Source organism: Amphiura filiformis, chromosome 18, assembly GCF_039555335.1.
Source record: "Amphiura filiformis chromosome 18, Afil_fr2py, whole genome shotgun sequence".
Lineage (NCBI taxonomy): Eukaryota > Metazoa > Echinodermata > Ophiuroidea > Amphilepidida > Amphiuridae > Amphiura > Amphiura filiformis.
In genome coordinates, this window is record NC_092645.1 from 48,590,591 (window position 1) to 48,606,944 (window position 16,354).

A 16,354-nucleotide genomic window follows, 5' to 3' on the forward strand; every position below is an offset into this window, starting at 1 on the left:
CTATATAATTTTAACATCACTGGATCTTCTTCATGTTCATCAACTATAATAGCAGTTGGGATAGCATCTCTCGCTTTGCGTCAGGGGCTGTGCAATGATTATGAGCCCTGGGGGAGGGAAAAATTGGGGGCAAGAAATTGTTGGCGATCCGAAAGGGGTGGGGGGCGAGGGGGTGGGGGGCAAGCGATTTGTGGCATACATTCATGGGGTGCCTTTTAAATAAAACGCTCTAAAAAGGCTCAGGAAAACGGTGCGGAAACGCTTTAATATGCAAATTTTCCTGCTCGTTACGCTCGCAACATATATATAGACCATTTAAGGTTTGCAAATTGGGATCCCCAAAATTTGGCATGTGTAAAGGGGGGGGCAAAGATTTTTCGGGCTGATGGGGGGCAAGCGATTTTTGGCAGGCCGAGAGGGGGGGGCAAGCGAGTTTTGGCGAGCCGTTTGGAAATTTTACCCCGGGGGGGGGGGCTCTTAATTATTGCACAGCCCCTTATATGATGGCGTTTGGAGCACTGCTGTGGTCCACACAAGTAGGCCAACGCAATATTGATCTCGCTCGATCAGATGCCAAGTGAATGGGGGTGTACTTGCATTCCTTGAAACCATCTTCGCGTCATTTAATACACCAGGCACAAAAACAAACTCGTCAGTTATAGTCATCCTTGCTGTTCAACAACCTGATAATTTTGGATTATTCTGAAATACATTTTGTTGATTGGACTTTGCCTTTCTCATTTGACACCCTATTCGTGAAAATCGAGCAAGAATTGGCCAAGATATGCGCCTCCAAACCCTCAAACCCTAAAATCAAAAGTTGCAATTTTAAGGATTCAATTGTGCCTGTTACACTGTGTGCTTTATTGATTGGCCCGTGGTGCTTGTGTGCAATACAGCGGTGCGTTCCCATTGAAAATAATTGAAATTGCAACTTTTGATTTTGGGGTTTGACGGTTTGGAAACGCATATCTTGGTCAGTTCTTGTTCGATGTTCACGAACAGGGTGTCAAATGAGAAAGCAAAGTCCAATTAACAAATTGAATATTTCAGAATAATCCAAAATTATCAGGTTGTTGAACAGCAAGGATGACTATAACTGACGAGTTTCTTTTTGTGCCTGGTGTAGTCCAATTTGTTGATGGACGTCTCGTAGCACGTCAACCTTCCATATATTCTTGCAAAAGTTGCTTTCTACTCCTCCATGTTTGCTGACAACATTGCTAAAGTACTAAAGTTGTTAAACTTCCTCTTTATTGTGATTTTTCTGATTGTCAATCTTGCCTAAGATCCATGAACTTTCTATGGCACTTGCATGAGCATCCTATAATAATACCACATCTGAACAACAAAAAATCAACTCTTTTCCTGCCTTCATTCTTGGCTAGCACAAGACTCACATCCGTATTAAATAACTTAATTAAATAAAGGAAGTGGTCTTTGGTTAAACTTTTCTCACTAGAAATGAGTAAAAAAAAAGAAAATAAAAAAAAACCGTCCCCCTATCACTAAAAAGTGTTGCTCAGATAGTGTTAATATATTAAAGCTTGTTTTAGAGTGTATACATGTATGCCTATTTTAATCTGACGGACAGGCGAGGCCTGCCGGCGTGATTATAGTCCTTCTAGACTAACTTCTTCCCCTTGTTTGCCAAATATAACATTTTAGCAAACAAGGACACCTATAAATTAGAATTGGGAGTTTTTATGTATAAGTACAGTATTAATGAAATACCATCTAATATTCATGATCGATCAGCAAACAAGAAACGCTAAACTATAACTTAACTTAACTAAAAACATGAAAAATAGCAGGGTTTTCACCGATCACGCTGTCCGTACAGCTGGTCCTATATTATGGAATTCATTGCAAAAATCTTTAAGAGCGTCTTAACCGTGAAACATTTCCGGAACGTGTACAAAACACACTTAATTTCAAAATATGAGTACTTGACAAGCATTGTAGTTTTTTTTTTTTGTTCTTGTTTGTTTGTTTGTTAATTTTTATTATTTGCTGTTGCGTTTTCTGTTTGGTAACTTTTCTATTAAAGGAGGATTTCGTGATCCTAGCGTCCTCTTTTTATGACATTTTTCAGCAGATATCCACGAAAAAAGCTTATTTCCAAAATTTCAGTTGATTCCGATTTTGCGTTTGCGAGTTATGCATGATTATGTGTATTACACTGCTCCATAGACAATGCGTTGTAATTTCGTTCTGGTGCACCAGAACGAAATTCAAATTTCACGATATCTTTGCTAAACGAATTAATCTGCAAGAAATATTTGGTACATAAACATTATGTAGCCAGAGGTATCCAGTGGTGTAAAAATCTCAACTTTTTTGGGAAAAGTGGGGGATGAGGCTGTGGATCACGAAATGCCCCTTTAAAGGGATGGCTACCTCTGGCCTTTCGGCCATCTCCTCCATGATTCTTTGATGGTATTTTGATATAATGATATTTTAGTGCGTATTTTATATTTTTATGTGAATTGTGGAAATGAATAAATGAATGAATGACTACTTCAGACTGCCAAATTTATATGACAATTTGACCCTATTCGGCACACTCTAGGATTGACAAAGGTCTCTCTGCTGAGTACGTTGCCTTTATTCCCTAATGTTCCCTTATGTTACGGTGTGTTAACCCCCCCACACACACAAAAAAAATCGCAAAAATATTTTTAAAAGTAGTATATACATTTTTGTTTTATTAGTGAGATTCGCGTTATTATTAAGTTATTATTGATTAGAGTAGCCTATATTAATTTGCTTAATAATAATTTAATAATAATACATTCTGAATACGAAGAATGTCCTTCTGATATCAAATAATTTTTGAAATTCGCAATGTAATACACACCTTATGGCAAATGATTAAAAATTGATATTTTTGATATTTAACAGTCCTCGAAGTAAATTTTATAAATCTAATGACATATTCTTAAAGTGTATGTAGCTGGGAGGAAAAGCCGACGATCAATTGAAAATGTTGACCTTTCGTATTGAAGATATGGATTTTTTCCCAAAACACCAAAACAAATGAGGTCTTTTTTCCAAACTTTAACCAAATGCATAATGAAACTACATGGCGTCAAGCCCAGCATTAAATTTGCTCGAGAAACACTGGTGTTTCTCGAGCAACATTAAATGTGACATCTTACCGTTTGTGAAGCCATGGTTGCTTGTTTGCGTGTATAGTCCGAAGTCCGCACGTTCAGATAGGCAAATGGAACGATAATATCGAACGTTTTGTGGTTTTATCGTCATGATCGTGAATAGAGGCCTTGCATGTGACGTATCATCCCGTAAATATAGCGGACTACTCAAATGCATTCAACAAAAGCATGATTGCAATCCACCGTGACAGTTCGTCTCACACCCATAACCCTGCACTACATCAAATAGGTTGATGACAACATTTGATTGAATGGACTGTACTCCGCCATAACTACGGTGAAGGACACCGGTTCAAATCCTTTGTTTGGAGCCAATCAATAATTGCATGCAGGGCATCTATAGGGACACCTAAACCATGGAAGAAAGAGATGAGAAGGAACCACAACGACTTCGATCGGCCAAGTTTTAATCCGCTTATCCATTGACGCATGAAAAGAAAAGCTATCAATGGTACTTACTTTCATGTATGATCCATTTACCGCGATCGATGCTTGGCAGAAATCATTACTGGAAAAAACTATAACAAACCCATCCAAGAACAAACAAACGCTACCCAGAAGTAAGATTATGGAATTTCACTGATGCTCTGAACATGTATAGTAGCTTTGTTTTGGGATCTACAGTCAAACTGTTTTCTTGATCGTGTTGTGTAGAAAATGTCCTTTAACACATCGAAAAGGTCATCAAAATCGGCCGTTTATTTGCTGAGTTTCATCTTTAGCAAATAAGGTAAGATTTTAGTGACTTTTCGATGAAAAATAGATGCAAAATGTTCTTAAATAATGCACAATGTTCCGGTTGAGTCCGGTACATGAAACCTGTTTAATTTAATAGTTTATATGTGTATAATCGTAACTAGCTAACTCGTTTCAGTGCCAAAGACTGCCAACTCTGAGAAAAAAAGTCATCAAAGTTCGGGAAAATTGGGCGAAATGGAAGAAAAAGATGTAGGCCATCAATGACCGATGATCACGTCACCAGAGAAAATCCTATAGAGTGCTTGCACGGAAGGTCATTAGTTCAAATCATCCTTCAGACACGCTCCAGAAGACATGCAAATACATAGAGTACAATACCAATCACCTATTTAACGCGGGGTATTGATCAAAGTTAATCCTCATGAATAACAATGTCAATTAAATGTCGGTAAAGGGAGTGGACAAAGTGAATGTGTTCGTTGTGGTTCCTTCTTATCTCTTTCTTCCATGCCTAAACTAATTTGCAAAACCGGATTACAAATGTTATTTATGAGTGTGTTTTAATGATTTTATGGCCACATGATCGGTCACGTGATTCGCTAAACCCCGGGGTAACCGCTTACACAAAACATTATCCACTTGCGTTTTTCTCCTAAAGTTATGATACGCATCTAGTTTGTTGCCGGTTTCGCTCTTGTTCACTCATAGAAATAAAGTGCAACTTAGAACATCTTTTGACCCATATTGGTATACAACACCCAAAGCAATGCATAAGTCCTATAAAGAACCCTGAAAATTTCAATAAATAAAGATTTTAAGGCTATTAAACTTTCAAATGAATTTATTCAGGGACTCATCACAAAGTTAAGACTAGTAAAAAGGAGTGTTAACCCCTTTTGGTTCTAAAAATCATTTTCTTGGCTAAAGGTTCCCCACTTTCCTGACTAAATAACTTGTTTTTGGTCCTACACGAAACCCTTTGGGTTCTTGGCTAGATAAAGAACTTTTTTTGGTCCTACAAAGAACCCAATGGATTTGCATGGGGTTCTTTGTAGAACCAAAAAGTTCTTTAGCCAACATATTGTTCTTTGCATAACCTTAAGCGTGAAGAACTTTTAAGGAAGCCTTAATAGCCCCAAAGGTTCTATGCCCGGGTTCTATTATGTAGAAAAGAATAAAGATGCGTTAGCCAAGGAAATGTTTTTTAGAATGGTTCAACTTTCTTTTAACTTTTCTTCGAAATTACTTAAAACATAAACTTAATAAAGTGAAAAAGTTGTCAAACACAAATTGATTAATAAAAAGAGCCTATGAAAAAAAAAATGCAGCTGAAACTCCACTGAATACTTGAAAGCGACCTTGTCCTTTTTAGGTGTCCAATTTGGAATTAGGTTGTAGGCCTATGGGTACATACATGTGACATATTACACATGTTTAAATTGCGGGATATACTTTAAAATATGTCTCAGTCTTACGGTCATTCGTCTCCCAAGAAATTATTTTGTAGACATCATTGTTATACAAGTTGTGACCGAAACTACGAGGGTCATTCAAAATGTTCTACATCCATCATCACATCTCTGTTATCTTAAGTGTCAGGATATTGAATTACACATGATTATACTCGTAAAAATAATAAAGTTTATTTGATTAAAATGTGATTGTTGGTTGTTAAGTTGCGTTGGTTTAAGTGAATACAGATTTGGTATGTCGGAAACGGTCTGAAAAAGAGGCTAATTTTGATTTAAAGGGTCGCCAATATCTATGTGGAAATCATTACAGATTTATTTTTGAAAATGTTTAAATTGCTTTATTTTTGTTAAAATAATTTAATCAATAAGTAAATGCTTGAAGATAGTACAGTTTTACTGGGTATCGTGAATATTGCACAACATGCTCAGACACATCCTCAGAATAGCCCTAGTATATTGACCCTTTTCCACAGGTTGTTAACTTTGATCGGGTCATAACTTATTGGTTCAAGTCATATTAATTGGTTCATAGGTTCAAATCAAATAAGTCGTATGCACATTTTTTGTATTTTGTAATCGTATACAAGGTTATTATCAAATTGTTCATCTTATTTCCACGTTAGGATGCGTCCATTGCTTAAAATAGGATGTAATTACGAATTGCCCTTAAACGTATAGTCTAGTCTAAATCTGGCACACATTTCACTAACATTTGTGTGTCTGTTGAACCCTTTGATGTATTCTTATCATATAAAACATGTTTTGTTTTAAAGTCCCAAATTATGTCAGGGAGTTCAAATAGGACCAACATATTTATCCTGAGTAAAGCTACAATGATGCTTACTAAGCTTTTGGCTTCAGTTTTTAACCGTTTCCGATGTACCAGATCTGTATTCACTTTAACCAACATAACTTAACAACCAAAAATCACATTTTCATTTTTAAGTTTTCTTTTGTATCCTAGATTAAAGAGTATTATCATGGGTAATTTCAATTCGCTAGCACGTATATAAGATAACAAAGATGTGATGAAGGGAGAACTTTTTGAATGACCCTCGTATTTTGGTACTTGGGCTTGACATCACTTTGTTCAATAAATATTATGCAATCGGTGTGTTAAATTATAATAATAATTGCAAAGCCAATAGTGAATCAAAGTAAATAAGGACACTGCGATAACAAAATAAAACTGATAATTATTACGTTCGTGTTTACTCAATCCAGACATGCAAGAGATAAGCAATGTTTTGGAAGAGGCGTGTAAACATGTTAGGTGGGGCAGGGAGTACCCGGCACACCGACATCGCCTGGCTAATAATTACTTGGTGCATCAGAGATACTAAAATCAATACCCGGGATCGATACACGTGAATGTGCTATGCACAAGTTTGATATGAGACGAAAATCTTTGGATACCGGGGTAGAAAATTATGAATATCTCCCGTAAATGAGTTCGTCTAAAGAAGCCAGATGTGGTTCCTTGCACTTGAATATATGTTTTGAATAGATATGATAGTCGTTAGCTAGCGTCTTGAGAAAGAAGCTTGCGTCTTGAACTCAAGAACTGACAATAATTCTGATTATATATAAAAACGTGCCGACTATTATAATATAGCGCGCAGTGTATAGGCCAATCGTGGAGGTAGTCTAAAAGCAGATGACATATGCGTACCATGGTCACTCACACACTAGCGACCCATTATGCGACTCAAAACTATTAAACATGTCGGAACAAAATGGCCATGCGTGGCGGTGAATTCAACCTACCATGGCGATTTCTGCCATGAAGATATCGGGGCGATGACACTGTGCCCGGGGAGTACGAAACCTAACCATAGCTGTAGGCATATTGGCCTATATAGAGCCCTATATAGAGGCCTATATTACAGGCATATATTATATAGGGCATAGGCCTACATTGATTATACATAGCCTATACTTTAATATATATACCTAATTAATTCGTATTTTCATATATACCAGGAGAGCAGTAGGTGAAAATAATTTTTGCTTTTTTATAGGCTGCACTCATCACAGATTTAATGTGATGCCGCTCTTTTCAAAGACACTAATCGTACATGCGTGTGTGGGGGTGTGTGTATGGACTCTGCATTATGTGAAATATCCATAGAATTACGATCTAGTGCTGGGCAATGCATTCGAAAATTGTTTTATACGCTATATGGTACTATCTTGTTCCACCACTACTTTTACAGCGAATATACTCCAAATATACGAACACAATTTTGCATCGAATACCGTAACGTTGAATGAACGCAGCGGGTCGTACTCAATATAGGTTGAATTAGTTTCAGTTTTGTTATTTGGTACCTAAATTCATAATTTTTTTTTAAATTAAAAGGTAAATTTACCTTAAAAAGGTAAATTACCTTAAAAAGGTAAATTTACCTTAAGATTTACAATTTACAATTTAAAATTTACCTTAAAAAGGTAAATTTACCTTAAAAAATTTCACAATTTTAAGGTATAATTCATAATTTTAAAGTAAAAGTCATAAGTTTAAGGTGAAATTCATAATTTTAAGGTAAAATTCATAATTGTGGGGTAGGCCTATAACTCAAAATGTAAGGTAAATGTGCTATTCATGTAAAAATAATACATTTCAAAAGCTAACCCTCCCGCACCCACCTACTTCAGCGATTTGCGTCACGGAGCAGAACCAACATTTTGGGCCCTCAATTATTCAAAATCTTCCGGAGCCTCTGCCTTAGACACCACAATAATGAGTGTGGGGGTGCACATTTTTAAAATAACTCAGCATGCAATATGTATGATATAGCCTAGTTATGTACCTGAAAGAACAGTTATTTCTATCTTTAGCAAGGCAATCACGAAAGCATAATAATTAGTACACAACATGTACAAAATCAATAGTATACACTTTAAAATTAAGTAGGCCTAGGCCTATATACTTACCGTGTTCGTGTTGGAAGCCATGGCTGCTGTTAAAGTTCCAAGTTGAATGAAAGCTCGCCCAGGAATGAAAGCGGAACGGTGACAGAGTGCCGTAAGCTTATTACCAGGGACAGGCGATTTGCGCCGAAAAAAATAGCAAATTGCGTGGAATTGCGCGGAACTCTTTTTTCAGTGCAAATCATGTACCTATACCTGCCCATAGGAAATAAAATAGCCAATTGCGCGGAATTGCGCGGAAAAAAAATTCCGCGCAAATCGCCTGTCCCTGCTTATTACGCATGATACACATTTTACTAATTTGCGCCACTTCATGAAAAAAATGCAAAATAATATACACTCTAAAACAATTGTAGGTAAAACACTATTTGAGCAACACTTTTTTAAACGCAACACCAGACCCGTAACCAGGATTTTTCTGGTGTGGGTTGAGTTGGGTTAGGGGGGGGTTGGAGGCTGATTTTGAAAAGTTGGAAAAAAAAAAACCCATGTTATTTCTCTTGCTATCCTAGCCTTCCCTGCGTAACAGGGAGTAACAGGGCCTGCGTAACACCATTATTAAAACATACTTCCGTTAAAATGTTAACATTTTTGAATGTTAAAATGCCCCTTTTATTAACATTAATTTGAATGTTTTTTATTTAACGCTCGTTTTACACTTGCACTGTTTTTAATGTGTTCACACGTTAATGTATTCCTTCTGTATACAACTGTGTTTAAATAGTTTAAACAAAACACATCTTTACGTATTAAAGTGTTAAAATTGTTAACGAAAATGTCAACAGTTAAGTGTTAAAAGTATAGCCTGTGAACACGTTAAAATAATGATAAAGTATTATCGACATTATATGTTAATAACTATGTAGGCCTAGTCATGGTAATGTGTTTAAAAACTGTTGTTCAAATATGTTAATATATTAACATTTATATAGAGTGTATACATATCTGAACATTCTATTTTTGGCTTATGACTGTCAGGTTACCATAGCATTCGACAATGTTATTCATAGAAATCTTTCATGCAGTAGGCCTACATTTCAGCATGATTGTTTAACAAACTTTAAACAACCTTTAAAGGTAGGTAACCTTTAAATGATGTGTTTAAAAATTGTTGTTAATAATGTTATTATGTTAACATTAACATTTTTAATGTTATTATGTTAACATTAACATTTTTAGAGTGTATACATATCTGAACATTCTAATTTTGGCTTATGACACTCAGGTTACCATAGCATTCAACAATGTTATTCATAGAAATCTTTTATGCATTAGGAACATTTAGAAGAGAAACTCACATGTTTGACAAACTCATAAGTGCATGATTGACCAAAGTCTATATAGGCCTAGGTCGCAGTCACTATGCAGTGTCGAACAGTCATGTTTCCTTAACTTCCCCCCTCCTCTCTCTTTCTGTCTCTTTTAATTATAGGTTGACACTTTGTTACGCGACGGATTTTTACCCCCTACACCGGCAACCGGAGACGAACACGCACGCATATGAGAAAACACCATAACCGCGGGGACACGCACATTTAATTTTGTACAAGCTAATCGGGCAACAATTTGATAAATCACTATGCAACCGCGTACCGGGGACCGTCCTATAGCCTATACCGGGAACTGCGGACTCATGTTTGTATGATTCAGGGGGGCACTCAACTTAAATTTTGGTAGGTACGTGTGGTGCGGAGCGCTGAACTTTGGGAACTGAGAACTGATTTTCCAAATTTCCAAAAATTTCCAAATTTGAGCTTAAAGAGCTACAATTGTCAGAATTTGAGACTCAAGGAACTGGAGCAGGTCTAAATGTGGGTCTTAAGGAACTGACGGAAAGTGAAAAGAGGACCATTCACCGCCGCACATACCCCCCGGGACATACCCGTACCACCTTTACATGTGAGTGTCCTCCGGGAGGTCTAGCTGGACACTGGGGACGGCCACGGTAATTCTTTGTGTGTCTGCATTTACACGGTGGGTTTTCACGTGTGCATGTCCCTAGCCCTGGACCCAGTGCCGTGACCAGTACCCGCTGGAAGTAGTCCTCTCGGCCGCTTCGCGGCCTCGTTGGGCGCGCTTCGCGCGCCCTCGGCCGCTTCGCGGCCTCATAGTCCGAGGAACTGAGCCAGTTCTAGCATGTCCCCGGTTATGGTTACAAACGCATGATTTAAAGAGCATTTGGGCATTTTGGTTTCATTAGAGCGTCAAGTGTGTATTGATAATGTTGATTATTGACTTGCTATACAGCAAAATTTAACTGTTTTAGATTGTTTAGAACACATCATCAGATTGGCACACGTTATACATTAAGTATAAAATAAGATTAACCCTTGTAATTTAAAATGCAAATAAAAAAAAAGCTTCCCGAACTTGAACCAAATGCATACATGGCGTCAACCCCAGCATTAAATACCCGGCCCCCCAACACAACCCAAAATTGGCAACCATGAGAGTTACCAAAAAGCGCGGAAAAGGGGTATTTTTTTACCAGTTGCAAGGACCGCAAAATTGGCAAAATAGGGTATTTAAGGGATCTGGAATGAGCGTTTATGGCGTTTCGATAGTATTTTTTATGGGCCATGAGAGCATCTCAGACGTATCGAATTGCACTCTGAATACGAAGCATGTCTTTCTGATATCAAATAATTTTCATTTTTGAAAATCACGATATAATACAAATTTTATGGCAAATTATAAAAATTGATATTTTTCAAATTTTTGATATATAACAGTCCTCGAAGTAAATTTTATAAATCTAATGATATATTCTTAAAGTGTATATATGTAGCTGGAAGGAAAAGCCGACGGTCAATTGAAAATTTTGACCTTTCATATTAAAGATATGGATTTTTTTCCCAAAAAGACCTAATTTTTTTCGGTGTTTTGGGAAAAAAATTCATATCTTCAATACGAAAGGTCAAAATTTTCAATTGATCGTCGGTTTTTCATCCCACCTACATACACTTTAAGTATAAATCATCAGATTAATAAAGTTTACTTCGAGTACTGTTAAATATCAAAAATATCAATTTTGAATCATTTGCCATAAAATGTGTATTACATTGCGAATTTCAAAAAATCAAAATTATTTGATATCAGAAGGACATTCTTCGTATTCAGTATGTAATTCGATATGTCTGATGTGCTCTACTGTCCCACAATACATACTGTCCAAACGTTCATACCCCAGCCCTTAAGTTGGACTGTCCGCGAAATTTGACTGTGAAATCAGCAAAATAGGGGGTATTTATTTTGCACTGTCCGCGAAATTTGGATAAAAGGGGTACTTGAGAAAATCTAGTAATTTTTTGGCAATATTTAGTGTCATTGAAAAAGGGGTGTTTGAAATTCTAGTCATTTAAAATGGGTGTTGGAAATTCTAGTCATTGAAAACCACAAAAAAAGGGGTTGTTTTGGGCCAAATTTTGTCCTCGATTTTGTATGAAAAAGGGGGTAAATTTGATGAAGATCATTGCAAAAGGGGGTGTTTGAAAGATTTGGTAACTCTCATGGTTGCCAACTTTTGTGTTGAGTTGGGGGCCGGGATTAAATATGACATCTTACCGTTTGAGAAGCCATGGTTGCTTGTTTGTGTGTATAGTCCGAAGTCCGCACGATCAGATAGGCGAATGGAACGGATCTTGTCGTGAATAAGGATACGTAAACTAATTTGCAAACACGGATTAAAACATTTAAGTTAGGGCCCGTTCAATATTTACGACAGGGGTGTGTGTTTTAATTTTTTTTTTTTTGGGTCTTGAGGGGAGAATCTGATTTTACTGGGATTTTTTGCTTGAACCATGGTTGTTTAATTTTAAATGGAGAAAAAAAGGGTAAAACAAGGGGGGTCCAAACATTTTGAGCGGTCAATAGGGAGAACACGACATGTTTTTCGATTTTTTTGGGTCAAAACTACGACCCCAGGGTAGCATTGAACGGTCGATTAGACAGTTAGATGGTATTTTAATTATTGCACGTACACTGTGAACTGATATGCGACATGTGAAGCAACGGCGGATGATAGTCATTTGCTGGAAATTAGAAAATATTATGAGCATGTTTTTATCACAGTCTGTGGTTTTATACAGATTATTAAAATGGGGTGAATTTTCTTGATCAAATTATATTTAGTTTGCATTGCGGTTTTCATAATCCATCAAATAATATTATAATGTTTCTGTGCATATTTTTGTTAATAATCTATTATAGTTAATGAACAAAAATGACTGAAAGAGCTCATAAGTATAAATTTTGCCAATATTTTCGAGACTAAAAAGAAATGCATAAAATAAGGCCAAGTAAAATAAAAAACATGTTTCACGTCCGGGGTTTTGAAAAAAAAGGAGGAAGAGGGGGATTTTTATTTTCTATTTTTTTTATCTCAACATCAGTGTAAATACCCATAATTAGAGCTGTTTCAGCGTATACAATAATGCCTGGAAAAAGGAGGAGGCCTCTTTTTATTTGTTGTTCTGAGAGTTAGGCCCCTCTAATTATCACAAAACCTTCCAAAAGTGTTTTCTTGTATATTAGCAAGGCTGCAGAAAGCATCTATACTAACCAGATATATTTTTTGAAAAGTTATAACTGAATTTAAACAAATAACAAAATAATTGGAGAAACCTCAAAAAAGGAAGCGGGAGGGGACGTGAACTATGTTTATTTTTTATTTGGCCTAATGTGTTTTTTTTTTATTTTTATTTTTATTTTTTTAACTTTTATTTAGCAGAATTTTGCCTTGAAACTTGATGAAAGTGTTTCTCATGTGTTCTAATAATTAAATTATATTGGGCTATTCCAGATAAATCCTGCCCACCCCCCATAGAGGAACTCGGATTTCCAAGTTTTTTTTACATGATTATGGACTGGAATTCCAGGTTTTTTTCCTACTGTACACAGGATTTCCAGGTAATTTTAAGTCATTACACAATTTACCAACCGTGGGACCCATAGAGGATATCGGATTTCCAGGTTTTTTTAACAAAATTATGGACAGGAATTCCAGTCTTTTCCCCTACTGAAGCAGGATTTCCAGCTAATTTCAGTCATTACACAATTTACCAAACGTGAGAGCCATAGAGGATATCAGAAATCCAGGTTTTTTCACATGATTATGGACTGGAATTCCAGTTTTTCCCCTACTGTACAACATGATTTTCATGTAATATTAAGCGAAATCCATATGTTTTTATTACAAAATTGTAGACAGGAATTCCAGTCTTTTCTCTAATACTGTACCAGAATTTCTAGGTACTATACTAGTAATTTAAAGTCATTGTACAACTTACCAACTGTGGAACCCATATTCAACCCATATGGAGGAAATAGTGGGAAATCCAGATTCCCCCCTAACTTTTAATACCAAACATGGGGCCCATAGAGGAGTAGCAAATCCACCCCCAGGATTTTCCAGCTTTGACGTTATGAAATCTAGATTTTTACACACCTTTTTCAGTACTAAAACATCAAGTTTATTAGAGTTCACTCCGAAATAACTTTTTTTTGTAGGCTAATGTTGTCACCAAAATATTAGCTAATATTACGGCATTTTTTTTATTTTTTCAAAAACCGAACTTAAAAAACCACCTGATGTTACCAATATATAAGATTCTTTGCCCTTCTTTGACTTTTAATTTTCAAAATGATATACTTGTATGTACTTTGGATTACTAGCAGCTGGCTCATGGGGGTGGGGCAATATGAGACCTTGTACAAGGCGCGAAACGCTAAGGGTGGGTGATGGAGGGGCGAAGAAGGTTTTGAAATCGGCATGAAGTACGAGGGCCGGTCAAAAAGTTCGTAGAACTCGGTATGCTATTTTGTCGCACGGTATTGAATTTGGTCTCATTTGAAAGCTTGTTCCTTCAAAACATTACTGCAAAGATAACATTTTTGCATCACTGTATATGGGCAGGATACTCTTCAGAGGAAGCCTACCTCCATGAATTCACAGGTACTATCAGAAGTGAATACAGGGTCATCATGGAAATTTCTCCCGACGGTGGTGAAAACTCAAATAAACTTTAACAATGTAGGCCCCTACAGTTGTTGTAAATGGTAATGAAGTCCTTGGTATTCAACAGCAACAAAATGGTTCTTAGAGTTCAAGAATGGAATGAGCGTCATTGAAGATCATCCAATGTCCAAAAGACGTCACCACTGATGATATACGCTCTGGTACAGTGGCATTGATAATGAATAAAGAGCCAAATAAGAAAGATGAGATAGCCACAAAATATGACAACTCTGATGAATGTGTTTTCAATATTAATCCATTAGCATTTGGGTATTAGGTGTCTTCTAGATGGGGTCTAGACTTCTCCGTAGTCCACTTGCCCATTTTGCATACTCTGGCCATTACATTTAAGCATAAAATTTATATTGATTTATATTGATTTGTGTGCAACTGATAGATTTTCACATCTGTATCTGATCTTTTCAGTCACCGCACTCCCTCTGTTTGTTAGCTTCCCAAGTGATTCCGGGGTTCGCTATCAATAAACTGGTAGATTCCAAAATCAGTATTTTTCAGTATTAAAGTGAGCAATTATAATTATGCAAGATAATGTTGCATTCAGTTACTTTTATTGTCACTAATTATCTGATATTTTTAACTCCTTATGACCATTTTACTATTGAATACTTTAATTTTAATAAACATCAGTAGAATTTTGAGTTCAACGAAATGGATTCATCATGACTAATAATAAGATATTTTTAATAAAATTCGACTATGGCATAGTCTAGATGGGGTCCGGAATCTTCATGTATAAAATTGATACCATGCAGTTGACATATTCTGGTCCATACCTTTTATATACTTAGAATGAGGGCTAAGGCAAGTTTAATCTATATGTGGCTAAAGGTGATAAGACATATATTAATCACTGGAATTATGAGTGAATTTAGTGGAAGCACCTGGATCTCACACCCCTAAGAAGATCATCACTCGGTTACCGTAGTGCAAGGTCTTCATCGCTGTTTCTGAGATCCAGGGATAGTCTTGATGACAGATCATTTGCCAAATGAAAGTACAATCATAGGCATATATCATACAATTTTAATAGCAAAATTGAGGCAAACCATCATGTGAAGAAGGTTGATGGTAGGAATGTGGCTGTTCTCGGATTGTGTCCTGTACGCTATTCATAGTTTGTCTAGCTGCCATTCACGACAGAGGGGCCAGTTAATTAAACTAACTATATCGTGGTTCAGGCATGGCTTTCAGTTAGTGAAACCTATTTTGGAATTTTAAGTCCTACCTTCATAATACCAGGTTTGCTGGTGATCAATGCTGGTGAGCCTTCACTGAAGAGTGGCTCAAGGAGTTATCGTAAGACTTCCATTTTGTTGCCATAGAAGGTTTGAAGAAAACTTGCGACGGGTACATTAAGGTACGTAGTGACCATGCTCAAGAGAGATAGAAAGAATTTGGCTAGTACTCTTTCAAGTACCTTGTTCTACGAACTTATTGACCGCCCCTCGTATCTTAAATTATGTGAATTATAGGCCTACCTATTAAAATTTTGAATTTTACCTTTAAATTTTGAATTTCACCTTAAAATTTTGAATTTCACCTTAAAATTTTGAATTTCACCCTAAAATTTTGAATTTCACCTTAAAATTTTGAATTTGGAGGTAGGCCTATAGAGGGTTTTTAAAAATACTTTAAAAAAAGTTGGAATTTTTCAATTGACTAACCAATTTTACGGCCCCATTTTGCAAAATATAATATAGGCCTAGTTACTTACATGGAGGGAACGAGGTAATCATGTTGCTTTCTCAATGCATAGCAATATTTTGTTAAACCGGGTCTTTTTTTCTACCTTTCATCTCGAATATTGTTTTATTGTCAATGGATATGCATAAGAATTCAAACTTTCTTACTTTGGTTTGAGCTTAGACTAAAATACCTAAAGCCTCAAATCTTGTTTTTATATTAAATATAAAACCGTATTTGAATGAAATAAATATATTACATAATATATAGGCTACATGATAAATACATGAAGCCACAGCAAGTAAAACGAGTCCGATCATTTCGGGCCGATGGTGCTTATACTAATTGCGGCA

The 16,354-nt window shown here is 36.3% G+C and overlaps 1 protein-coding gene across 1 annotated transcript in view; it reads right to left on the reverse strand.

Annotated features, from left to right (window-relative positions):
• Positions 1 to 8,408, reverse strand: part of LOC140138761 (annexin A4-like) — a 31,007-nt gene extending 22,599 nt beyond the window's left edge. Inside the window, exon 1 of the mRNA XM_072160527.1 lies at positions 8,285 to 8,408. Coding sequence (XP_072016628.1) covers positions 8,285 to 8,305 — 21 coding nt within the window. The 5' untranslated portion in view covers positions 8,306 to 8,408. The remainder of the gene's footprint in view (positions 1 to 8,284) is intronic.
• Between the last annotated feature and the right edge of the window lie 7,946 nt (positions 8,409 to 16,354).